The 26,208-nt window shown below is 43.5% G+C and overlaps 1 protein-coding gene across 1 annotated transcript; it reads left to right on the top strand.

Moving 5' to 3' along the window:
• Positions 1-1,278: 1,278 nt before the first annotated feature.
• TMEM45A (transmembrane protein 45A) lies at positions 1,279-25,756 on the top strand. Its single transcript, XM_083171990.1, has 6 exons — positions 1,279-1,523; positions 13,785-13,997; positions 14,423-14,635; positions 16,135-16,319; positions 22,777-22,922; positions 24,807-25,756. Exons 2-6 carry the CDS (start codon positions 13,808-13,810, stop codon positions 24,898-24,900), a joined length of 828 nt encoding a protein of 275 aa, XP_083028116.1. The 5' UTR covers positions 1,279-1,523; positions 13,785-13,807; the 3' UTR covers positions 24,901-25,756.
• Positions 25,757-26,208: the final 452 nt, after the last annotated feature.

Here is a 26,208-nt window from a genome sequence, read left to right as displayed (position 1 = left end):
TTCTCCCTTAATCCCTGATGCCACCTATTGGTATAATGTAAGACTCTAGTCTTGGCCTGATTCAGAGATGTATATACTGTTACGCACATTGTGAATAAGTCCTCACCGCAACCGCCCTTGCAATACTATGATGGCATATGCACAGTGTGACTTTTATGCTTATATGCGCATGCGCAATAGCAAATAAAATCACTCCACTGTGTACAACAATGACATGCGTACATCTATGAATCAGGCGCTCTAAGATACAAATATGTACAGCAGACAGCAGAGGAGGCTGCACACTGCCCCTGCCCAATCTCTGGACTGACTGGAGGATGCTGTGGTCTGGAGGCATGGGCTCCCCCATTGGTGGAATCGGGTCCCTGTTTACACAGCCCCTGACAATGCCCCTAGTCTAACCCTGTGTTTGACATCAGGTCCAATGCAATGCGCGGTCCCGTGAGCATTGCTTTAGAGCCTGAAGATCGCACATGCTGCATTAGATATATCACATCGCCAAGAATCTGGCTGGCATGGCTGTGATTGCATACAGTAATACAGGTGGTTCAAGGTAGATCATGGGTGACTTCTGCTTTAGTAAATTTACCCCAAGGGGTACATTGACTAAAGTTTCTAAAAGTGAAAAGTACATAAATAAATGAACACACTAACACAAATTTTCCTAATTTTGTCTCTGCAAAGCTGGAAACACACCATAGTCACGTGTCGATTGACCCATCCATCGCACCAACTGAGCATCTGATTCATTTACGCATATATGCTTACCAATTGGCTGCTTGATATGCCCTTGCATATGTCCTGATTGACAGGCAGAGATGTTAGCGGGGAGGGAAGGGGGGCTGGGGTGGTTGGCGTTCTAATAAATGGAGGTGTGTCGCGCATCATTGCTCACCACTGACCGCTGGCCCATTTTCAGCAGAAAGCTGCTTTCAGCTCAAAATCGCCAAGTGTGTATGGACCTTAAGTTGTTAATTAAAGAGAAGATATTGGGGGTATCCATTTACCCATGGTAACTTCCCGTGGGTAATTGTATTGCCAGGGTCTTTCCTATTAGCCCCGATACTGATGGGGGGGGGGGGGTGGACCTAACTGGATACCCCCAAAGCCTTTTTACGTGGGCAGTCTGTCCTATTAAACATTTTCAAGTCAGAAAAATAATATATATAATCACATTTTCCAGTGCCTCATCTCACTATATGGCTGCAGTACCTAATACCTGCCACATGGGGGAGAAAGACGGTACACGTGGAATGTACTGGCCATAAGATGGACAGCTGTGGGAGCCTACCAGAGCACACGGGTGTTTCTCCACCCAGCGTGTTTTCACCAATGTATAGTGCAAATCATGTTGATTTACTGTACCGTACTGTTAGAGGCTGGCTGGCAATGCATCTAGGACCAGTTGTAGGTTGCTGTCCCCAGGGAAAGTTCAGAATAGAAATGTTCCTTATGTGTGTACAGAGGAGAGACCCGGGGACGTGGTAGAGAGCTCCAGTTCCACAACTCCGGACACCAAGCTGGTGAGTAAACTTGTTACTTTTATGCAGGATGGAGAGTGTATCAAATCCTGCTGCAATAAACAGATCTGTATATAGTGAATTATTATATGATGCCAAGTAACTCATAGACTTTTCCTTTGTCAGCTCCTGTAAGTTATGTTCATGTTGCTTTGCATATTTGGTGAATTGCCTGGTATTAGTCTGCACCTTGATGCCATTCTGGGTGTTAGTGCATGAATCAGGCATGGGTGCAGCCACATATGCCACATACTACATATGTGTGCTGTGGAAGGTGTGTCTGCCCTGTGGACACACAGTCACTGACTTTTGTCACGTACATGATGCCGGGAATCACTTCCTAGGGATGTTCCTACAGCCCAGCTACTCAGCTCTCCATAGACTTTGTTATGTAACTACCTTCATTCTATCTGCGGTTGGGTTACACATCCTATGGGGCAGATAGATGTCAGTTTGCGTACGTGGCGGCAAAATGCGTAACCGAGGTATACGCAATTCAGTTCAAATTTTTGGCTATTTGCAGGCACCCCATTTACCATCATTACAGCACCTCTACATACTTGTCCCAGGTCATTATAGGTTGAGTATCCCTTATCCAAATATCTGTTATCCAAATTTATCCGAAAACCATACTTTTCCATACCAGAATGTCATTTTTTTTTGTTGCTAAAAGCACTACTGGGGACATGATATGTAACTGGCACTACTGGGGACATCTAACTGGCACTACTGGGGACATGATATATAACTGGCACTACAGGGGACATCATATGTAACTGGCAATACTTGGGACATCTGTAACTGGCACTACTGGGGACATGATATGTAACTGGCACTACTGGGGACATCTAACTGGCACTACTGGGGACATCTAACTGGCACTACTGGGGACATGATATATAACTGGCACTACAGGGGACATCATATGTAACTGGCAATACTGGGGACATCTGTAACTGGCACTACTGGGGACATGATATGTAACTGGCACTACTGGGCACATCTAGCTGGCACTACTGGGGACATGATATACAAATGGCACGACTGGGGACATGATATGTAACTGGCACTACTGGGGACATGATATGTAACTGGCACTACTGGGGACATCTAGCTGGCACTACTGTGGACATGATATATAACTGGCACTACTGGGGACATCATATGTAACTGGCAATACTGGGGACATCTGTAACTGGCACTACTGGGGACATGATATGTCACTACTGGGGACATGATATGTAACTGGCACTACTGGGGACATGATATGTAACCGGCACTACTGGGGACATGATATGTAACTGGCACTACTGGGGACATGATATGTAAATGGCACTAAATATGTGCAAGAAAATGATTACTTGGCATGTAAATTCAGAAATTGTGCAAAAACATGTGCATGTTTTAAAACCTTTTTTCATGCACAAATAAAATATATTTGTGTGTATTTCATGTGGTTGATGTGTTTATTCAACTTAAACGCAAGATACCTCATTGAAATATAAAAATATTCCAAAATACAGAATTATCCGCTACCCAAAATGCTTCTGGTCCCAAGCATATTTTATAATAGCTACCAAATCTGTACATCCATTTTTAATGGTTCTGCTCAGACATTTTTAACTTACAATAAAGATTTTCGCTTGTTTTTTTTTTTTCATGCAAATTTACAATTGGGATTTTGAAATTGAAAATTAAATTCATGTTTTAAATTTGCCTTGAAAAGGACTTGCAGGACCCAACTTGGTCTTAATTGAATTGAATGCCTATATGTACTGAATACAAAATGGGAGATGTATGAAGCAGTAAAAAAAGAGAGGGAAGTGAGCCAATGGGGAAGTGAGCCAATGGCAACCATTCAGCTTTAAAGAAACATTTATCATGTGCATTCTTTAAAACTGTACATAGCAGCTGATTGGTTTCTCACTTCTCGTCTTTTCACTGCTTGATACTAGATGTATGGCCCTCCCATAGGGCATTATTCAGTCACCACCAAAGAAACATCGAGTAGCAAAAAGGGAAGTTATTTGAAAAAATTTCCCCCTGTTTCTCTGATATTTTATTGCTGGCTATCCAATTTGGTTTCCTGGGGGGAAACATTTTCACCTGAAAACACAAAGTTTTGTGAAACCTGTGTGTTTTCGCTAGAAACAGCCCCGTTTTTGTGTTGAAAACGGGTTGTTTTCATGAATTTCCCCAAAATAGCAAAAAAGCAGTGGATCCTACCAGATTATCAGTGCTAATTGAATAGCCCCGTGGCAACTCATTTACCTGCAACCAATGATCACAGATAATGGAATACCGGCCATAATGTCTAAGATTGTTTAAAAAGGTTTTGAGCACTCCATTACTTTTAGGTGGTTAATATATATTGGTTATTTAATATAGTTATTTAAGCTTCACAAAGTGATAACATGGGGCCTTATTTTGGTTCATTCTTTCTGACAAAATCCTTCTTAGATGGGCAAAACCATGTGCACTGCAGGTGGGGCAGATGTAACATGTGCAGAGCGAATTAGATTTGGGTGGGGTTTTACTTCAAAGTGAGATCTATATTGCAGTGTAAAAATAAAGCAGTCAGTATTTTCCCTGCACAGAAACAAAATTACTCACCCAAATCTAATTCTCTCTGCACATGTTACATCTGCCCCCCCTGCAGTGCACATGGTTTTGTCCATCTAAGAAGGATTTTGACAGAAATAATGAACCAAAATAAGGCCCATGGAGAGTGAGCGCATATCGGCAGCCAGATAGAGAGGGCAGGCAAGACTATATAGTGCAGATCTGCACTATATAGTCTAAATTGTGCCCCTCTATCATGCCATGCGATGCGAGTCCCGATGCGATCTGATCACGTCGGGACGGAATCGGTACATCTGTCAGAATGAACTTAGGTCTACAGTCATTAGGTCGACCCCACTAGGTCGACTGGCAGGAAGGTCGACCTGACTTAAGGTCGACATGGGCCAAGGTCGACATGACTTAAGGTCGAATTTGCATAAAGGTCGACATGAGGAAGGTCGACTGGTCATAAGGTCGACATGGGTTTTTCACTGTTTTTGATCCGAATGTCGACACAGTCGACATGGACACAGTTGGCAATGAGAATCGGACGCTCGCAATGCATCGGGCACGGTGGCTCGCTTCGCTCGCCACAGCTTTAATAACCTCCTCCACGCCCTAGTGGATGGTAGGGCATGAAATACCGCCTGTCGGCACATGTCGGCTCAAAAAACAGTGAAAAACCCCATGTCGACCTTATGACCAGTCGACCTTCCTCATGTCGACCTTTATGCAAATTCGACCTTAAGTCATGTCGACCTTGGCCCATGTCGACCTTAAGTCAGGTCGACCTTCCTGCCAGTCGACCTAGTGGGGTCGACCTAATGACTGTAGACCTAAGTTCATTCTAATAGATGACCGCATCCGTCGGGACTCGCATCTCACAGCAAGATGTGTCGTCTGTACACACCATTATTGTTCAACAAGTTGGACCTGATTGACTCGAGATTTATCCTATGTGCAGGAGGATCAATCTCTTGCAATCTCTTGGTTATTCCCAATGGCACAGGATTGTACATTGTGTCCTACACATCAGATCTTGTCAGACAGGCACATCAGATTTTGTCAGATAAATTGACTCAATCCACCTGAATTGGGTAAAATCTCACAAAATCTCACAAGTGTAAGCAGCACTGGATCATACCAGATTATCAATCAAGCTGCTTACACTTGTGAGATTTTGTGAGATTTTACCCAATTCAGGTGGATTGAGTCAATTTATCTGACAAAATCTAGTTAGATTGACAGTCAGGGCCATAGTTCTCACCAGAGAATACTGGCCCTGACAGATCGCTCAGCACACATCGCTGTGCAGCACTGTGTGCTGAGCGATCTTGCTGAGCAATCTACATTGCTCAGATCTCTCAGCAGTGTTTCCCCGTGTGTAGGCCCCATTACAGCACCAACCCTATTTATTCAACTCAAGCCAACCAAAAGCAAATCAATTTCCGATACATCCTTAAAGTAATATAATCAGAAGACATTGCAAAAACATGGTGGGAATTTATGAAGAATCAATTTCGCTTACATTTTTTTATTTTGATTTAAGAAACTCTAGATTGCTTAACCCTTCGAGTGCCAACATCTCTGTCAGAACTGTTCAAGATATCCGCCAAATATCCCAGAGTCTCTCACATTTGTTATAAAAATTCAAATAAAAAATGTTGTGTAAAAAAAAAAAAAGATTATATTTCCTATATGTAAGTAAACATTACAGGACATTATGATGAATTAAAATGTTTTCTTGGCAATTTTCACAACAATTTTGACAAACTCACTTGGCACTCAAAGGGTTAAAACCAGTTAGATGTAAAAAAAAAAAAAAAAAAAATGAATGGAGCCTTTCCAGTACATTTCAATGGCCCATTCATTTAAATTTTGCTTGAAGACTGTGTGCTACACGTAAAGATCCAATTCCTCCCAACTGAACTGATTTCCGCATGGAACAGCTTTGTCCCAAAAGCCCATAGAGCTGAAGGATATGTTCCTTTCTCAGCTGCTTTCAGTACTCTGGTAGGTTATAGATAAAAGCTCTGAAGCTCAGCGCAGGGCTGGTAGAGTTGGGACGGTCGGGGTGATGGAGATTTGGGTGCTGTTGTTTTACAGGACCAATCCCGTTAATGCAGGGGTGGGCAACTATTTTTGCTGTGGGGCCGCTTAACAAAACCAGAAAATATTCGAGGGCCGCACACATATCTTGTATATACGATACAAATCACACACATACATACATACATACATACATACATACATTTATACATTATAGATTACACACAAACATAAAATAATATAGGCCCAACAGGCACTAGCTTACTTGAAATTTTTAAGGGCCGTGGACCCAGGATATAATAATAAAAAAATGAAATTGATATATATATATATATATATATATATATATATATACACACACACACACACACACACTGTGTGTGTGTGTATATATGTGTATAACTTTTGATATATGTGTGTGTATATATATATATATATATATATATATATACATATAGACTGTGTTTCAGGGAGCTTGGGAGGGGACGTGGAGACACTTTAATACTGCTGCCATTTATACCTGACTGTGCCTGATGTGCACAGAATTTCTTTGAGCCTGGGAGGGGATGCGGTGACACTGTTAAAGTACTGCTGCCGCCGCCGTTAATGCCCTCTCTGTCTGTGCATGCCGCGCACAGCATTACTGGGAGCGTGGGAGGGGATGCAGTGACGAGGCAGCGCCAACCAATGGCAGGGAGGCGGCTGCCGGGTCATCGCGTCCCCTCCCACGCTCCCAGTAATGCTGTGTGCGGCGGGCACAGATGGACATTAACGGCGGCGGCGGCGGCAGCGAAAACACAGTAATCTGGCAATGACAAGCGGCTATAGTCGGGCCGCTTGTCATAGTAAAATATGTCAGCCCGCAGGCCGCCTGTTGCCCACCACTGTGTTAATGCATCAATGTTTCCTATTATAGCAAGGGTAAACCACTTTCGTGCTCTCCTTGTTTATGTTGTAGATACTTGTCCAAGCTGTCTCCTGCTGTGGTTGGATGAGGACTGGTAGGGGTGCTGCACGATGCACATGGTTTTATTTATTTTCCATTCACTATGGAGCTTTCCAATTACTTTCAATAGCCCATGCGGGGATATCCATTGAAATGAGTCAAAAAAGCATTATTAATAATAATAATCATTGAAATAGCGCTCTTTTGCCTATAGAACTTCAATAGGAGTGATGGTCTTTTGAACTGTACGGGGAAGCGAGTGACATAGGGGTTTATTCACTAAAATGGGAGTTCTATTGAAGATGTTGCCCATCAGCAACCCAATCAGGATCTATGTATTATTTATTTAGCGCCTTCTAGAAGATAATAGATTAAATCTGATCGGTTGCCATTAGCAACATCCCATCTTCAATTGAACTCCAATCTCAGTAAATAAACCCCGTAGAGTCCGAGCCACATGTCTTGTAGCTTGAACACCAGATGAATTCTGGGAGATTCTAGGTACCGCTACAAGACCTTCATCTACAGACATCAGTAATCAAATGGGGCCATATGGAATCAGAAGATTCATCGGGACCTTGGGCCCTGGTCATGTAGGGCTTAGAAAGTCATAAAGCAAAACTTGAAAATGATTTGCCATCTTGTAGGCAGCCAGTGGAATGGGGGTTATTCTTGTCCTTTGATGTTGAGGTTCTATCTTAAGGACCTCTTTATATAATCCGCAAGATCTTATTATTTTATGCAGTGGTAACATGTATACTGCAAAAAGCAAATATATTTCTACAATGTATAACATCTACAGAAGGGGGACGGTTTCTTCTAAAAGATACAATTTATTATAATTCTGATATATAAGACATAACTCACTTAAAATATATTATGTAAAAGTCATATGAGTAGATCTGAATACTAGAAGGAAGGGGGTGGGCAATAGGAATAAATTGGTGCAATGCTGCCTAGGATGGGCGAACTACCCTGAGGTGTCACCACATCGGGCGCAAACTATAGTGCTATTAAAACATAAATGTGATACAATTGTGTTAAATATTACGTCTCTTCGTTTCGAAATTGAAGCATCGAGATCGGCAAAGGGATAAAGTTCAGTGTTGAGGTGAATATTAAAACTGACAAGAAAAAAAGAATGATTGCACTGATTATTCATGAAACAAATATGTCATTTTTGTCAACTGAAGATGGGATTAGGAGATTTCTTTAAAATCTTTGTGTTGCGCACCAAACTCACAGTGCGTAGATGAAAGGACGGACACGTAGCGGTTTCTTTTTTTGAAAATCTGGTCCTGTTCTCTCTGTAATGTTCTCCTGTTCATCCTTTGATGGTTTTTCCAGGGGAGCATGCTCCTCCAACCAGCCACCATTAGGGGGCTGAAAACGGAAGCGCGCACCCGGCGATGTATCGCCGGTGCACACTCCAATCGCTGGCAATATGGTAGCTCAGCGAACATATTGCCAGCGATTTATGCCCGTGTGTACACAGCTTAAGATTGAACAGTCACCTCTGTCTCTTGCCATCAAAAACTCATTAAAAAATACATACTTGGGCAGATTCAGTGCTATGTCTTCTCCCGAGTCCTGACTGCAATGGATCCTAAATATGATGGGTTGTCTGCGGGTTTACAGTAGAGTTGACACATATCCTTTATCAGTTTAGTCAGTTTAGTCTTCCTCCATAGTCTACGACCCCTTTTCTTGATCTCAATACTGTGGTTTGTGATGTTATGTATGCACAGGGTCAATTATATCAATTAAATCACACAGTTGTGGTAAGTGATGGGATGATGTACTGTACCACATAACAAAACTGTGCTACTTCCTGCCACCCCTCCCTCTTTCTCTCTCTCTCTTTATTTGTGCCTCCCCTCATGCCTCCTTCTCTCTCACTGCCTCTGGTCCCTCTCCGAATGTGCCCCCCCCTCTCTCTCTCCATGCCCCTCCCCTCATGCCTCCTTCTCTCACTGCCTCTGGTCTTTCTCCACATGTCCCCCCTCTCTTTCTCTCTCTCTCTGCCCCTAGTCTCCAACCAAAACCTTGAAAACTCCCACGGACCACACACCCAGCCAATGGTGTCACAGGCGACCTGATGCTTATACCAGACACCTCCTGCTGCGATCACATATAGTGCCACACTACTGCTTCATCCATTCCCCATCTGAATCAGACCCATTGTTACCACCTGACCATGACGCATAAGGGTTTGTTAGAGTATCCTTATTACTTTAAGGCAAAATCTACCCAGGTGACATTTATTCATGTTACAGAACCATGAGAGCTATAAGAAGGTTCAAGGTTGCCATAAAGATTACTAATCTGTATGATGTCTGACAAACATGCATGCAGAGATCACGTGTCTTGTGGAGATGGGGTGATGATGTCAGCTGCCTGTGATATGGGGCCCCATTCAGACCTGCTCGCTGAGCTGCTAGTGTTCGGAGTCCAGCAAGCAGGTAGCCGCTGCTCACCAAACTCACTCCTCCGCCCCAAACGCATACGCAGTCCTGCGCACAGGGGGAAATCATTTACCATCAAATGTTTTTTCCCATGCTTGCAGCGTTGAGTGCGCCAGAACTTACTCGGTGCCGCGGAAGCCAGGTGGAGAAGGAGGCCGCTGATGACGTCAGCCACCCTCCCTCACTACGGCAGGGGAAAGCCTGCGTTTCCTGAAGAATGGACAGAAAACGCTGCGCATGCGCAATGTTTAAATAACGTCCGCAGCCCGGCGAGCAGGTCCGAAAGACCCCCAATGGCTGTTATGTAATAGAAATCCTTGCAATGCATGGGGGTGATTCAGATCCACTGGCTGCGGGCCACATTCACTCCCCCCGCCGTTGTTTGGGGTTTAAGCATGGGCATACGCCTTCGCCGAGTTTCACACCCGCCAAAGAGTTGGCTTCAGGATGGGCGGGCAGGGGACAGAAGCAGTGTATTTTATGGGTCTACCCATAGAAACGCCGGGCATACCCCTGCGAACGCAGGCACGTCGATGCCTGCTTGGGGCGGGCGGCTGACAACACATGACGCCAGTGCCCGCCCCGAATTCAGCCATCTCCGGACAGAATAAAAGTCAGTCTCTACCGACCTTTATTAGCGAAGAGGCAAAACACACATTTGATGGTGAGCGACCATCGAAGGATTTCTCCCGCGCAGCCACATCTGAGCGTATTTGTGCGACTGGGGGCGGGCGTTTAGTGGGGTGGTAGGCGGAGTTTACCTGCTCGCTAGGTAAACCAATATACACTGCCTAGCGAACAGGTCTCACATTCCCTCTACGCCCCGTCCCCGGGCTCATCAAGCAAAGCGGGGAAGTGGTTTCTACACAGACGGTAAATACTTTAATTCATCGGCTGAATTATCGCTCCATGGTTCGGGTAATGTCAGGGTTAATGCACAGAAGTTAGAACATATGATTTGTTTGAACTCTCATTTCCCAGTTGTTCTAGTTCATCGCTCATGAATATTCCTCCTGGTTCGCATAGTTCTCTTTGATGTACGTGCGCAATGGCTGCTCTGTATGGATTAGAATAAGAAAAGATAATATCAGTGTCATGTTTAATATTCCATTGTGCCGGCAGGGGATCATTCACATGCATCCATTTGTTCTGTCATTGCAGAGGGGGAGATTTATCAAATCTTGGACAGAGACAAAGGGCCCAATTCAGACCTGCTCGCTAAGCTGCGTATATTCACTGCCTCTGTTCATTGTGAAAACTAAGACAGGACTTACTTTGTAGATTAATGCTTTCTGACGAATTGGGGGCGGACGCTGGTGCCATGTGACATCACCCGCCCGCCTTGAGCAGCTAGGGACACGCCTGCATTTGCTGGAGTCTGCCCAGCATTTATATGGGCGGCGGCCAACGTTTTTCTGGCCAATCACCGTAGGTGCTCGCTGTGAGGGTTTGCACATGCTCATTATTGCGCATGTGCAGACCCCCACTATCGGGGATGGGGCCAAATTTGGACCTGTGCGAACAGGTCTGAATCAGCCCCAAAGTGCTTACCCTCCAAAAGGACCCATTCAATTCGGTGCAAAAAGTGCTCTGACTTCCCTCTTACTATGTGACTGCCATCACCTGTGGGGAGCTAGGTAATTGATAAGAATGGTGTCTCACCACAGCTGACAGCAATCATACAGTAAGAGGGAAGAACAGGAGCAGAGCATTTTGTACCTAATGGAATGGGTCAAGTTGCGAATTTGCTCATAGCAACCAATCAGCTTCTGTCTTTTTGGTACTTGTGTATTATCACGGCGCCCACGATGTTGATCGTACTGCAGCGCATCGCATGCAATATAGCGGCATGCACTGCGATCAGATGCGATTTTTTATTGTACAAGCACCCTGATGGGTGCATACAATGTTAAATGCCCCCAGAATGTTAAATGCCCCCCCCCCACCATTGTCAACGCCACCCCCACTTTCAAGACCAACCGGAAGCGTGGCGGTACGCGTTCTCTGACCTTTTCATACCCCCACTATCCACGGCAGTGTGGAGTTGATTTTAGATAGTGCCCGAGCCCGAAGCGTGGCGAGCGGACGCATATTACTTGCGTCCACGCTTCGGGTTGGTGTTGATAGTGGGGGGTCGCGTTGACAATGGGGGGGCATTTAACATTCTGGGGACATTTAACATTGTATGCACCCATCAGGGTGCCACCGAGCCCAAAGTGCGGAATACACGTCAAGCAATCCGTGTCACTTTACGCGGCTGCGCTCGCAACGCTTTATGCCTGCAAATCGCCCGCTAAATCGTATGCGATATCGTATACGATTTAGATAAAATCGGACGCCGTGATAATACACAAGTACCGAATTTAACCTCAAGGCCAGAGCTTAACTTTGGAATTCCATTGGGATTCTGACCGTCGGGATCCCACTGTCGGTATTTAGACTGTTGAGATCCCAACCTCTAGCATCCTGACTTCATCCTATATGTGTTGTATACATGGTATAAGGATCAATAAAACCATCAGTATTTTTGTGGAGGATTAGACCTCTCACATCTTTGGGCTTATTCCTAGTCTCAAAAGATGGAAGTGAAGGGCGAGTTTGTCCATACAGAGCATGTGCAGATGTGAATTTACACAACTTTGCATATGTCCGTCCTGTCCTATCCCGAGACTGATAGGCGTTTGAGTGAATGAAGGTGTTGTGACAGTAAGTAGGGATGGCCATCGACCAACGATGGTTAGAAAACATTGATGGTTTATGACCGATGCCGATTAGTTTTGACATCGATGGGGGAAGTAAAGTTTAAACTAATAGTTTTGTTTTGCTTTATCCTGGGACACGGAGCATAGCTCCACCCAGGACACCCGTGAAGCTCCGCCCCGTATACTGATTGGCCCACACACCAATCATTCAAAGACAGTGGATGACCATCGATATGTAAAAACAATGATGGTCATCCACTGCATAGTTATGCACCATCGCTGGCCAGTTGCACTTTTTCCATCAATGGCAAACATCGACGGCAAAGGCAATGATGGCCATCCCTAACAGTAAGAGCTCTGTGCAAGTCACACGAACAGGGAAGTAAAGCCTTTTTTTACTGATGTCTTATCCTTGACATGGGGCTGGAGCAAGTGCAGTTACTGGTAATGCTAGTGGTTTTGGTGGGCAGTGTAAAATCCACTGTCAGCACTTAGGAGTGCAGTAAACACATTCCATTTGCAGACGAGCCCCCACATTACTTAATCGGATACCTGCATTAGCATAAGTTAGTAAATCATGGGCTGCCTACAAATATGCAGTTTCTTTGCAACACAACTCATTGGTTTCCTCAAAATATCACTCACTTAGATCAGTCCTTTTTGCCATACAGAAGATAAATGAATGTCCTAGGGCTTGGTTAGATCACTCCTGAGGCATTGCAGAGGTAAGTATTGTCCTTCTGGCTACTGTACCTAGTAGTAGTAGTAGTAGTACGTTTATTTATAAGGCGCCGCAAAGTGTCCGCAGCGCCGTACATAGCAAACAAAAAAAAAAAAAAAAAAATTACAAGGTAACGTACAGGGTGTGTTGAAAGATACAGTATAAATAGGGGTATAGCTGGTAGAACTAAAATCAGCATCAGTTCAGAAGTAGGTGTCAAAATTGTCAAGGAGACTGAAGATGAAGTAGAGGAAGGGAAGAACAGGACAGGAGCACAGGTGAGGTAATGAGGTAGGGTGAGTACGTGAGGAAGGAGGGCCCTGCTCATAAGAGTTAACATACTAAAAATAGGTGGGCGGACGAACGCAATACAATAGGATAAGTAGGAACGGAGGGGAACGGAGGCAGGATAGGAGGATCAAAAGAGGTTAGGAGGAGGGATAGGCTAGTCGAAAAAAGTGGGTTTTGAGGGAGCGCTTGAAGGAGGTAAGGGAATCAGATAGCCTGATGGGTGGCGGGAGGTTGTTCCAGTGCAGGGGGGCAGCGCGAGAGAAATCTTGGACACGGGAGTGGGAGGAGGTGATTAGGTGAGAGGTCAGTCGGCGGTCAGCGATGGAGCGAAGAGGACGAGAGGGAGTGTGGATAGAGATCAGTGAAGAGAGGTAGGGAGCTGTGGAGGAGGAGAGAGCCTTGTAGGTGGTGGTGAGGAGTTTAAAGAGAACTCGGAAAGGAATGGGGAGCCAGTGAAGAGAGGAAAGTCAGCAACTGGCAGCAAATAGTCATGCAGCCCTTTAAATCAGTTCTCTTTCGTAATTGCAGAGTTTTGAACCGCAGGGAAAACGATGGCCAACTTTAAAGGACACGCATTGCCAGGAAGCTTCTTCCTCATATTTGGTCTTTGGTGGTCTGTGAAATACCCCCTGAGGTACGCCTGTAAGAAAAACAAGAAGATCTGTTCCTTTGGCTCAAAAGTTGGATTCCATCGTGTGGAGATAATCGAAGGAGCAGTCAAGGCAGCTTTTGCTTTCATAGGTAAATTCATTTATTGTAGTTATTTTTTTACCTTTTCATTGAAAGCAATGTCAGCGTGCCCGGACCAGAAGTCATAAATAGTCCTGCTCCATTGTGTTGTCATATGACAAGAGTAGAGTTTCTGTTGCGTGAATGGTAGAGGAAAAGCTTTGCAGTGAAAGCAATATACTGTAGGTAATATGAGACATCAAACCGGCCTGTCCTGGCCATTCCCCACATAGGGCACCTGGAACCTTTAATCAGGCCATGGAGATAGAGAATGCTGCATAGGCCTGGGATCTCACTTTTAATTAAAATAGCTATAGGCCTGTTCTCAATAAATCATTGTAGTCAGTGTTCCAAAACAAATGGTCTTCAGACAGATTCATTTCTCATATTTTCCTCCTTGAAGGTAGTAGCCTGTATCCTCGCCTCGTCTCTTTCAGGGATGTTAGCGGAACAGTTCGTACCAGATGGGCCGCATCTCAAGCTGTACAATCACGAGGAGAAGCAGTGGGACCATCTAATGAACTGGCAACACTCCACCATGTACTTCTTCTATGGCATCTCCGGTGTGGTCGATATCATTACTCACTCCACGAAAGCTGTCCCTCTGGCCATGGATAGGATGATGCTCTCAATTGCCGTCTTTGTTGAAGGTATTTGATCATAGTACACAAGTGACAATATATAATTTATTGAAAAGTTACTTATATTTATAGAGTGGTGATTTCACAGGTGTCCTGTGATGTACAAGTGTCAGTGATGTAAAGCATACAACGTGATATTAGTGATCCTTCCAGGATCACAGCAGGGCAGGGGAAAGGGGACACTTTGAATGCAGCAGCCTGTGCCCCTATGTCACAAATGTGGGCGGGGGCAGCCCACCGACATCACTATTGTGGGCCCGTCTCTGTTTTGGGCGTGCCCGGCACCTACTTAGGTGCTGGGCTTCCCCCGAGCGTGCCGGACAGTGGCGGCGGAGACATGGCAGGCCCGTTTGTTTGAGCAGGGCACTGCTAAATGGGCAGGGCGCATTTTGCCCTTTTAAAATCGGGCAGAGCACGGCACCCTTCTAAAACAACCTAGAGTGAACATTAGATATGAGGATCAGCTCATACTAAGTTATTGGGCACTTGGGTATTACAATAATAATAAAAATATAATAAAACATCTTATAACAAAAACTTATTTTAGAAGTCAGCTCCGGGTTCTGTGTCCCGTATGAAAGCAGAAGACCATGTATAGTTATGGAATGCCCAGTTTTTCACAAATAGGCAATTTTACTAGAAACTATAAAGGTCCAGCAGAGAGCTGGATTTACAAACTTCAATTTAAGTAAAGACATTAAAGTGTAAGGCACATATGCAAGTGTCTACTGATTCGCCCTCATACATTATTGTTGCTGACTACCAAAGAGCCCCTCTCGGCGAGTGTGACAATGGGCAGTATTCAATGAGGCTAATTCGCCATGTTTGACGGCGAATGTGTGCTATTTTCGTGTTGGAAGGTGATTTTTTAGGGTCAAAAAGCGAATCCCCCTATCCATTGGCGAACAGTGAATGATGGACAATTCGCCATCTGTTAGTCGCCGCAAATCGTCGTGCCTTGTCAATCGCTGTGATTCGCCATGAGTGTATACAATGAGAAGATTGCGCACAGATATGTATATGAAATTAAACAAAACAGTTTTCTGGTGCGTCATAGTCTCACTGCAGGTAAAAAGACACAAAAATAACAGCAACAGAGTAGCACGGGACCTGGTGGATCAGTCTCGTCAGGTGTTTCATGTCACATGCGTACTGGGGCTAATTGTATGAAAACATCTTTGCATCTAATTTTAACAAGTATGCAGCATATTCTAAAAAGCTATTGTTGTCTGGATAATTAGTACAAAATAGGGGTGTACATATCTAGTCAGTTGGGAAAGTTCTACCAGAAGAGGTGAAGAGCGCACTACACCTTTCATACAGTCAGTACTGGAGGTAGCTCATACTGACAGGCAGACCACTACCATGAACAATCAGTATATCCTCCCTCCGCAGCCTCTGTCAGTCACTGTTGTTCCCACTGTACCTATAATGAAGAGAAGTGATCCCGACATTCTAGAACAGTAATAATGATAAAATATATTGTGAGACTTTTTTTCTTTTTTCAGGATTCCTGTTTTACTACCATGTCCATGGCAGACAGGAGCTGGACCTTCACATTCATCTGCTGCTCTTATTTGCGGTATTTGGGGGCGCTCTGTGCATCTTCCTGGAGGTCTTCTTCCGCGGAAATATCATTCTGGAGCTCTTCAGGTCAAGCCTGTGTATATTACAGGGAAGCTGGTTCTGGCAGGTGGGTGAGGATCTGAACAGTTTCAGCCAATGTGGGATCATTCCACATTCGTTCAGCAGGTAAATACTAAGGAGTCTAATTACTAAGCTTTGGAAAGAGATAAAATACAGAGTGATAAAGTACCAACCAACGAGCGCCTGCCGTTTTCATCAAACACAGCCTGTAAAATGGCAGTTAGGACCTAATTGGTATTTTATCTCTCTCCAAGGCTTAGTAACTAAAACTCCAAGTCACTGGGGGCCTGATTCTGAGCCAATACCGAATGAGGGCTGTCACGTTTCGTGAAGCACCAGCTGAAGTATAACGGAGGCTAGGTGCTTTAATATAGGGATGTTGCATGAACAACAAAAGTGATGAAACAATGCTGTAAAATAAACCTTATTTATTAAGGTACTGTAATACAGGTTGTAAATGATGGCACAATAATATACTGAACGTTTGTGAAATGATAAAAGTCAATAATATAAGTCTCTATTGAAGAAGATGAAGGATGCTTGACAATTGAAAGAAGTATTGCAGGATTGGTTGAAGAATTGGATGATTGGTTTCCAGGTTGAAGGATTGGATGAATAATTGGATGATTGAAGAATAGGTTGAATGAGGATTGGATGATTGGATGAAAGATTGGATGATGGATTTAATGGTTGGATGAATGATTGGATGGTTGGATGAAAGATTGGATGATTGGATAAGGATGGGATGATTGGTGATAAAGTCTGGGAGTCCTTGCTGAATGTGATCGTGGCTGCTGAACCAGAAGTAACCGTGGAGATTAACCGTCAGGAATTAGGATGAAGATAATACACCTTTGGGGGGCTAACCTTGTCCAGTCCGTATTGGCGGCAGAAGGTTACTTGGTGTTCAGGTAGGCAGTAGACGATCGGCAGGAGAAGAGAAGACTTTCACCGGAGGCACAAGAACTGTAGTATTACCACAGACAGCCAGGAGTGAGCAATGATGTTAAGGCATGGACATCATTATCCTGACTGCCGGTCTGTCCGGCCAGTCAGTACTTAACAGGTGATCTGTGCGGCTAGTGGACAGCCACTTGACAGGCGGAGGTGGAGCCGCACAATACTGGATGGAGAAACCAAAAAGATGGCGGCCGCCAGCGGAGGCGACAGAATCCAGCCGGCATCGAGTGTGCGCAGTCAGCCGGCGTTTCCAACCAGGGCCTAACCAGGAACGGACACACAAGGGGCGAGATTTAGTGGGTTTATCGTTTTTGAGAAAATGCGATTTTTTTCTCAAATCGTCCTATATCGCCATTTTTTAATATCACATTTTTGCAGCGAATTCTCATATTTAATGAGGTGTGTATTCCAGCATGAAAAGTGCGAGAAAGTGTGATATAGGGCGATTTTCGGAATGAAAAAGTGCGATTTTTTAGTCATGAAAAGGTGCGATTTTGTTGAAATGTGCGATTTTGTGATAAAAAAAAAAAATTTGGCATGAGGTCCCCCCTCCTGTACATAACCAGCCCTGGGCTCATTGAGCCGGACCTGGTTCCAAAAATACGGGGGACAAAAAGCGTAGGGGTCCCCCGTATTTCTGAAACCAGCCCGGACTCTTGGACCGGTCCTGGTTCCAAAAATAGGGGGGACAAAAAATCTGGGGGTCCCCCGTATTTTGAAACCAGAATCGGGCTCCAACAGCCCGCAGTGTCATGCCACAGCCGGGGGACACTTTTTACATACGGTCCCCCGGCCGTACCATGAGCACCGTGGCTGGTCAGCCTTGGACGGGGTACCTGGAGGAGTGGGGAGTCCGGGGCTGGTTTCAGAAATACGGGGGACCCCTACGCTTTTTGTCCCCCGTATTTTTGGAACCAGGTCCGGCTCAATGATCCCGGGGCTGGTTATGTACAGGACGGGGGAACCTGTGTCTGCAGGTTAGTACATTCAGACAAAAGGATCGCATATTGCAATGTGATCCTGGATGTTAAATGCTGCCCAGATCGCATTGCATATGCGATCCAATAATAGAGGGGCTCCTATATGAGGCAAAGTGTTTCAGAAGATAAAGAATGATTCTATGCTAAATGATAGGAAGTCCAGAGCGCATCAGCCTAGTTCTGTTATATTGTGTCTCTCCTCCGGGCCGGGAGCAGGTGCGAGATCTCGGCAGCAGCAGATAATACAGTGGCTGTGAATGAGTCAAAGACACCTGCAGCTGTCACAATCCATAACTGCGGGTGTCAGAATGGTCAGTGCCACTAACCGTTCATACACGGACTGGGGCATCGGCATGGCGCCAATAATGGCAGGGGCATTTAGAACACATCTTTGCTTTACTACATGGGGAAAAAGTAGTACCAGTGCACATAAAGTGCGCTTATACCAAATCCCCCATACAGTAACTACTAATCATACATCTACCCCTTAGTGTGTTTAAGAACGATCATACGGACAGCGGAAAGCATTGTTCTTTGGAACACAGAGTTTGCTGACTTTACACATGTTATGCGGGTAACACACCTTACATAGGGCCCGATTCAGACCTGCTCACTAGTCTGCATATATTTGCAGCCTAGCAAACAGGTTAACGATACCCCGACGAAAGCACACCCCCTGCCGCCCGAATCCCCCCACTTCACTGCGAGCCAGGACTTACTTTTCAGCTTCACAGTCTTCTGCGAATCAGGAGCTGGCACTGACGTCATGTGACATCATCCGCCCTCCCCGAGCAGGCGGGGGCACTCCTGCATTCGTTGCGGCCTGCCCAGCGTTTCTATGGACGCGCCCACCATTTTTGTGGGCACGCCCATGAAACACCGGGTGCCCACCCCTGAATGCCCCCTGCCTGTCAATCAGGCAGCAAGCGCCCCAGTGAATGAAAGTTTTGCCAAAGCCGCTCGCTGCGGGGGGGTCTGCGCATTAGCGCCTATGCATGCGCAGTCCCCATCGGAGACGTGGCCGGATTCGTCTAAATCGGCCCCATAGCGTATTGATGCCTAAGAACATTCTAGGAGAGCTGTTAAAGTATCAGAAATATGTATTTACCACAAACATTGGCTACAAGGTCTGTACAAGAAACCTGACTGCTTGCATCTGGACATAGCTTGTCTGCATTTTTTGTATGTGACCTATGATATACTTTCCTGGAATAACAGGCATTATTTGTCATTGAAATAGGAATTTACCATCCTAGATAATAAAAAATGTCAGAACACTTCCCCACGGCAACAAAAGACAATGCAAACAAATGATACAACAGTCTGGATATTCATTGACAAATAAAACTTTATTAACTTATGTACAGTATACACATAAGGTGTGAGAGACATTTGTGGCATTTACTTATGCTGAGTTTTAAACGAATACACAGTCACCATTATACAGAGAACCAACCAGAGTCTCTCTATAACAAAATAAAAACCAGATAAAATACATAGAAATATAAAATCACAAACGTATTTCAGGTTTATAAAAGGTTAGCAATGAAGGTTAGGTTTTACTAATTACGTAGACATTTTTCAAATAAGCGTGCACCTAAAAAAAAATATTACTTTAACCATCTCATATATGACTCTGGGATACACCACCAACTCAATATAGCTCTGAATCCCCATATTTGGGTATCTGATATACTACAGTACAATTTGATATATACAAATATATCCTCTTAGCGCCACTATAACCATCTGGGGGGGGGGTGTGTGGAATCAGCGAAGTGTCTAGTGCGGCATTTCCCCATATTTTGCTAGTTCTCAAAAATATCACTGACTTTTAAAAACCATCAGCATGGCAACCACATACAGTAATCACTGAGAAACCGCAATATGTTATATGCACAAAGCCTCAGTATCTATCTGGTTACTCAGCTTTAGGCCAGTGATATCAGGATGCGCTGGGTTCAGGTTCCAGAGCAAAAAGGGTCGGGAATAAGGGGCACCCGTGTCTGGTTCCATGAGAAAGGGGAAATAAGGCACAATAAAATCATTTACGGACACGCGAGCAGTAGGCCTGAACTATAACTGGATCCATTACAGAAAAATTGGCCCCACATCCATACTTAACATAACCTCCAATAGGAAGAGCCGCCCTACAGTTTGTTTTCTGTATACAGGCAGCTGTAAAATGCCTATTCTTCTGTATAATGTAGAGAGAAAGCAATAGAATGCCCATTTCCATGTGTAATCTCTCTGTACATGGAGCTACAGAATGTCTGTTTCATGTGGAATGTCTGTGTACATGGAGCTACAGAATGTCTGTTTCATGTGGAATGTCTGTGTACATGGAGCTACAGAATGTCTGTTTCATGTGGAATGTCTGTGAAAGTTTAAAAATTTGCCAGTTTCATGTGGATTTATGTATAGGCCAATGTGGGTGATTTTTCCTGTGGCCACATTTTTGTTGGGGTTTTTCCCCTGTGGGGGCTACTGTGTGTTTTTTTCCATTTTTGGGTCAATTGTTTTCCCCTGTTAGGTACAGTATGTGTCTGTGCATATGTGGAATGTCTGTATAAAGGGGACTGTAGATGTGGAATGTCTGTGTACAGGAAGCTGCCGATTTAGAATGTGCAATGTCTGTGTACAGGGGGCTGTAGAATGTCTGTTTCATGTGGAATGTCTGTGTACAGGGAGCTATAGATTGCTGCCTGTTTCTTGTGGTGGGTCTGTGTACTAAAGCTGTAGGTGTAGAATGTCTGTTTCATGTGGATTGTCTGTGTACAGGGGGCTGTAGATGTAGAGGGTGACATTTAATGGGATGAGAGTTTTAGTCACTTTCCAAAGTCGCCCATTATCGCACTTTTTAATATCACATTTTTTGCCGCAAAATCGCATATTTAATTATTTTTTACAGGTGGACTACAAGTTCCAGCAGGCCCATTAATGCCCTGCATGCTGGGACTTGTGGTTTGCCAAGTCCCAGCATGCGGACGAGGCCTGCTGGCACTTGTAGTTCACCTGTATAAAGCAATGTTATGTCCTGGACAGGTGAAGCCTCGGGGGGGGGGGGGCCTTTATTGGGGGGTCCCCACTCCCCCAGGTACCCCGTCCAAGGCTGACCAGCCACGGTGCTCATGGTACGGCTGGGGGACCTTATGTAAAAGGTGTCTCCCGTCTCTGGCATGACAGGGCTGTTGGATCCCGGTGATGGTTTCAAAATACGGGGTACCCCAGATTTTTTGTCCCCTGTATTTTTGGAACCAGGACCGGTCCAAGAGTCCAAGGCTGGGTCCAGAAATATGGGAGACCCCTACGATTTTTGTCCCCCGAATCTTTGGAACCAGGTCCGGCTCAATGAGCCCGGGGCTGGTTATGCTCAGGAGGGGGGATCTCACGCCATTTAAAAAAAAAAAAAAAAAAATTAACTTTTACACATTTTTTAAGACAGGACCATGCACAGATCTCAATGATCTGTGCATGGTTCTGGCAAATTCGCCTGTCAGAACCTGGTCTGCATGTGTGGCGAATTTTAGTCACATTTTTCGCATCTCATTGTATACTTTATAATGGGAAAACATCTGGATGCGAATTCCGGCGTTACTAAAAATCGCACCTTCAGAATGTGCGATTTCACGGCAAAATCAGCTGTTTTTGACGTTTTTCTCATGTCATTAAATATGCAATTTCGGAAAAATGTGCGATTTCGGACATTTTTTTTGACAAAAAAATTGCACAAATCAAATTTTCGCTTGTCATTAAATGTCACCCAGAATGTCTGTTTCATGTGGAATGTCTGTGTACAGGAAGCTGCAGATTTAGAATGTGCAATGTCTGTATAAAAGGGGGCTGTAAATGTAGAATGCCCATTTTCAAGTGGAATGTCTCAGAACACACCCATGGGATGCAATATGCTGCCACACTAGGAATTGCGTGTATCTCGGAATCTGTCCCATTATATGAGTGATGTATTATTAAAAAATGAACTTGCACAGCTCACATTCATGAGCACTGCTGCCCTCATGTGGTTAGCAATATATTTGCATCCATTCATGCATTCGAATTGATGTCTGTAGAATGTAGATGCTCTGAGAAGATACTAACAGTAATCTCACTTGTTTTAAAACCAGTCTGGTGGAAACCACTATTTTAGTCTTTAAAAAAAATAGAGGTTCTTCAGTGGCCAATTGAGCTCAATATGACATCCTGTCAGGCATCGCTGCATTGCACAGCTGCACATATTTCCACCATTTGCATAATGATGGCATTGTAAGTTTCCCCTCGTAATACAAGTTTTCCTATTACGGACATCCATGGTAACAAAATGATTTTATGACTCCTTTGGCGGCCAAAGGTTTCTATGTAACTTGTAATAGTACGTGTCCCTTGTAAAGGCCCTTCTGTATTCACACAGTAGTAGTGTGTCATGCGCCTGTGCTTATGTATTTGTAAATGATTTACTTTTACACAACCGAGATTGGTACAGACTAGTGCAGCGCTGTGGGAGAGATGAACGGCTATTACCTTTGTACACAAGCATTTGACAAGCATTGTTCTCCTGTTTCACAGATTGGGTTTGTGCTGTTTCCCCCTGGCGGTGGGCCAGAGTGGAGTCAGAATGACCACAGTAACATAATGTTTATTACAATGTGCTATTGCTGGCACTTTGCATTTGCGATGCTGATTGTTGGTGTGAACTACGGCATAACCACTTGGTAAGTTGTGTTTTATTATATTGTGCACTTAGATGGGAATGCATTTAACAAAGGTTATTACAACTGAAAATATGTTTAACCCTTGGAGTGTCAACTTCTCTGTGAGATGTTTGAAATATCTGGCAAAATTGGCATTGTCACTCACATTTGTTATATAAATTCAAATAAAAAATGTTGTGTAAAAAAAGATTATATTTCCTATATAAGGTAACATTACAGGTCATTATGATGAATACAAATGTTGGTACTTATGTAGTATCTGGGCGCCCGATTTTCTGATTGTATGCCTTACCTTAAGGCATACAATCAGATGCAATTCGACGCGATTTTTGGCAAAATCGCATCCGATATCGCATGCGATTCGATGCAATTTTGCATAGGATTCAATGTTAAAAAGGTCCTGTTCATTTCCCCACTATCCAAGTGGGCATAGAGTTGGATATAAACCTGTGGCGAGCGAACGCAGATTTTTTAAAAAGTATTCTGTGTCCGCTCGCCACAGGTTTATATCCAACTCCATGCCCACTTGGATAGTAGGGGTATGAAAAGGACCCCTTTTTCCCATTGAATTCTATGTTAAAATGGACTCAGACCATTTTAACATTGAATCCTATAGAAAAATCGGAACCATCGCATCACATACGTTTTGGTCGCATGCGATGCGTTGTGCCCGATCCGACCCGATTTCTAAATCGGGCGCCGAGATACTACATAAGTACCCAAATGTTTGCTTGGCAATTTTCACACCTATTTTGAAAAATTAACTTGGCACTCAAAGGGTTAAGCACATAACTGGCTAATATTTGTTTAAAACATATACTGAATGTTTTCTTCTAATCAAATTATGTAAGTAACTGCATTTTAAACCTGATTTAGTATACTTCTATGAACAAATATTTACACTTGTAAATACAATTACACTAAATAAGGATTAATTGCTATTATTATCAGAATTTGATTATTTATAAAACTGATGTAATACAGATCTCAAAAGAGCCTGCAACTCCATTTTCATTTCCATGGAATGCTTCTTCTTCATACAAATGCCCCATTGCTGTGACAGTGATGTTTCAAACACATAATCGGTTGGAATTGTTCTAATTTGCCCATGCAGGCTGCATAGTAGCCTTCACTTTAATTGTAGCAGGAAAGGTTATTTGGACTTTCTTTACTGATGATACTGTTATACCCAAGATTTGAACACATGACTTTCCATATTTCAGTCAGAGAACTTACTTATGGAGCTATTTGGTAGATTATTGTCCTTCAGTCTGGTGTAAAGAAGTGTTTTCTTGCAAGTTACAAGGGAAGCCATTAGAGCCAGATAGCTGTTACTTTAGGTCACAGCAACTGCTTATATATACTGTAACAAGTCCTGCCCATTAAGTTGTCAGAACAGCCATTTATATTGAGGAATAAATGCTGAATTATGCAGATATAAATGCACCATTATTATTCAACTTCGGTGAACCATTTAAGACGGTTCATAAATGACGTACATAATGCTGCATTGCAATTAGTAGGTAAAGAGTTAGTCTCTCTCTTTGTATAGCACAGCAAATATACTGTATGTGTTCCATATAAAAAGGGGTAATAATAAGGCATGTATCATAAGTATTTAATATAAATCTGGTATTAAGGAGACGATTTATAGATGAGTTTTAGCTATTTAACCTTGTTGCGTATGATAGTGGTGATTCAGCCTAACTGTAATGTGTTTGAAACATAACAGTTGGGAGCTGATTGGTTGGAGCACCAGTTTTCCTATGCAGTGAGTTTTAAATAGCTAAAACACATTGACAAATGGGTCCCTTAGTATCTCAGCCGCCATATTGTCAATATTTTATAATGCTGTATAAAACATGACCTATTTGTTTCCACCAGGGTGGTTAATACAAAACTGAAGTGTGCTGAGCCAATGGAGATGGAATTACTAAAATCACGGCAAAAAGACCAAGACTCTGAGGATGATCTATAGTGAAATCTTCTCTTCACCATTATGCATTATTATGACCATATCATATGTACTGTACTCCAGGTTTACAATGTAAGAAATCAACTGTGTAAATTGACCATATTTGTAATCAACCAGTTACCGTACAAATCTCTGCGGCCTTATGACCACCCGGTATGTATACTGGAAATCATGTGGCTTGATCTAAGTGATTCGGGAATAGGAATAATATATTTGGGAATACTACAATATATTTTGATGGCAAATCCTACTCATTGGCCGGAATATATATTTATCTTATACGCCCACTACTCTGGGTGGTCACAACCATTTCACAACACATTCTTATTCTATTTTGCTTGAGATGTCTAATCTCGGTCAGCATCCTTACACCGGCCAGGCCCTGTATGGCATTCCAGAAGGTTTTACTGAAGTATAAATCTTTATGTTGTCAAGTTTTTGTGTTTTTTTTTATTTTAAATTATACTTTTTTAAATCATATTTTAGCTACAGCTAGTAGTTCTCAAATCCTAGATAGTGCAGCACCAGACTGTTATTACAAGAGATAGACTGTGGATTAATTTCAGCTTGTCTAATGGGACATTTGGGAAACTGATCTTGTTCTTTCTCTTACTTGAACTGAAATGAGATGTCACATATATGAGTTACATAGCATGCAGAAATAAGCAAAAGCAATAACGGGTACATTTATTTATTTTTGTAACTATAGTGAGTTTGTGGCAACATTATGCAGTCGCAAAATAAAAAAAATCCAGAAATGTGATCTAAATCAGATTGTCTCCTGGAATAAATCACAAATTGCACAGAATTTGTAAAAATGACAGACGCAAAGAAGTGCACACTTACTGTGTACAAGTGTATATAAAACTGCTTTCTGCAAACTGAAAACGAGTGTGTGCCTTATTATGCTGATTAGTCATATACCCATCATGTTTGAGGACAAAAGGGCTCAATGTGTGCCAGTTGCTATAAATGTGGATGCATTCTTATATGTTCTCAAGTATTACTACAGTCAGGGATAAGACTTGTCAGATGGGTGATTACTCCAGTTGCATTGCGGTACTATAAATGGTGGGTGGGTGTTATATGCGGCTATACAGGTATCTTGGTGGGTGGGAGCTATATGCGGCTTTACAGGTATCTTGGTGGGTGGGAGCTATATGCGGCTTTACAGGTATCTTGGTGGGTGGGAGCTATATGTGGCTACATATTGGTGGGTGGGAGCTATAAATTGCAACTTATTGGTTGCTGGGTGGTATATGCTGCTATATAATGATGAGTGGGTGCTATATAATGATGAGTGGGTGCTAT

This window comes from Crinia signifera, chromosome 2 (genome assembly GCF_055691185.1).
Source record: "Crinia signifera chromosome 2, ASM5569118v1, whole genome shotgun sequence".
NCBI classification, from domain to species: domain Eukaryota; kingdom Metazoa; phylum Chordata; class Amphibia; order Anura; family Myobatrachidae; genus Crinia; species Crinia signifera.
Note: the sequence above shows the minus strand (reverse complement) of the source record. Positions and strands in the feature narration are given on the sequence as shown.

What these genes read in the sequence shown, in the direction of transcription:
- TMEM45A (XM_083171990.1), top strand. Translation starts at nt 13,808, where the DNA reads ATGGCCAACTTTAAAGGACACGCATTGCCAGGAAGCTTCTTCCTCATA. An exon ending in AATTGCCGTCTTTGTTGAAG is followed by an intron (nt 14,636 to 16,134) that starts GTATTTGATCAT and finishes TTCTTTTTTCAG; the next exon opens with GATTCCTGTTTTACTACCAT. An exon ending in AACTACGGCATAACCACTTG is followed by an intron (nt 22,923 to 24,806) that starts GTAAGTTGTGTT and finishes TGTTTCCACCAG; the next exon opens with GGTGGTTAATACAAAACTGA.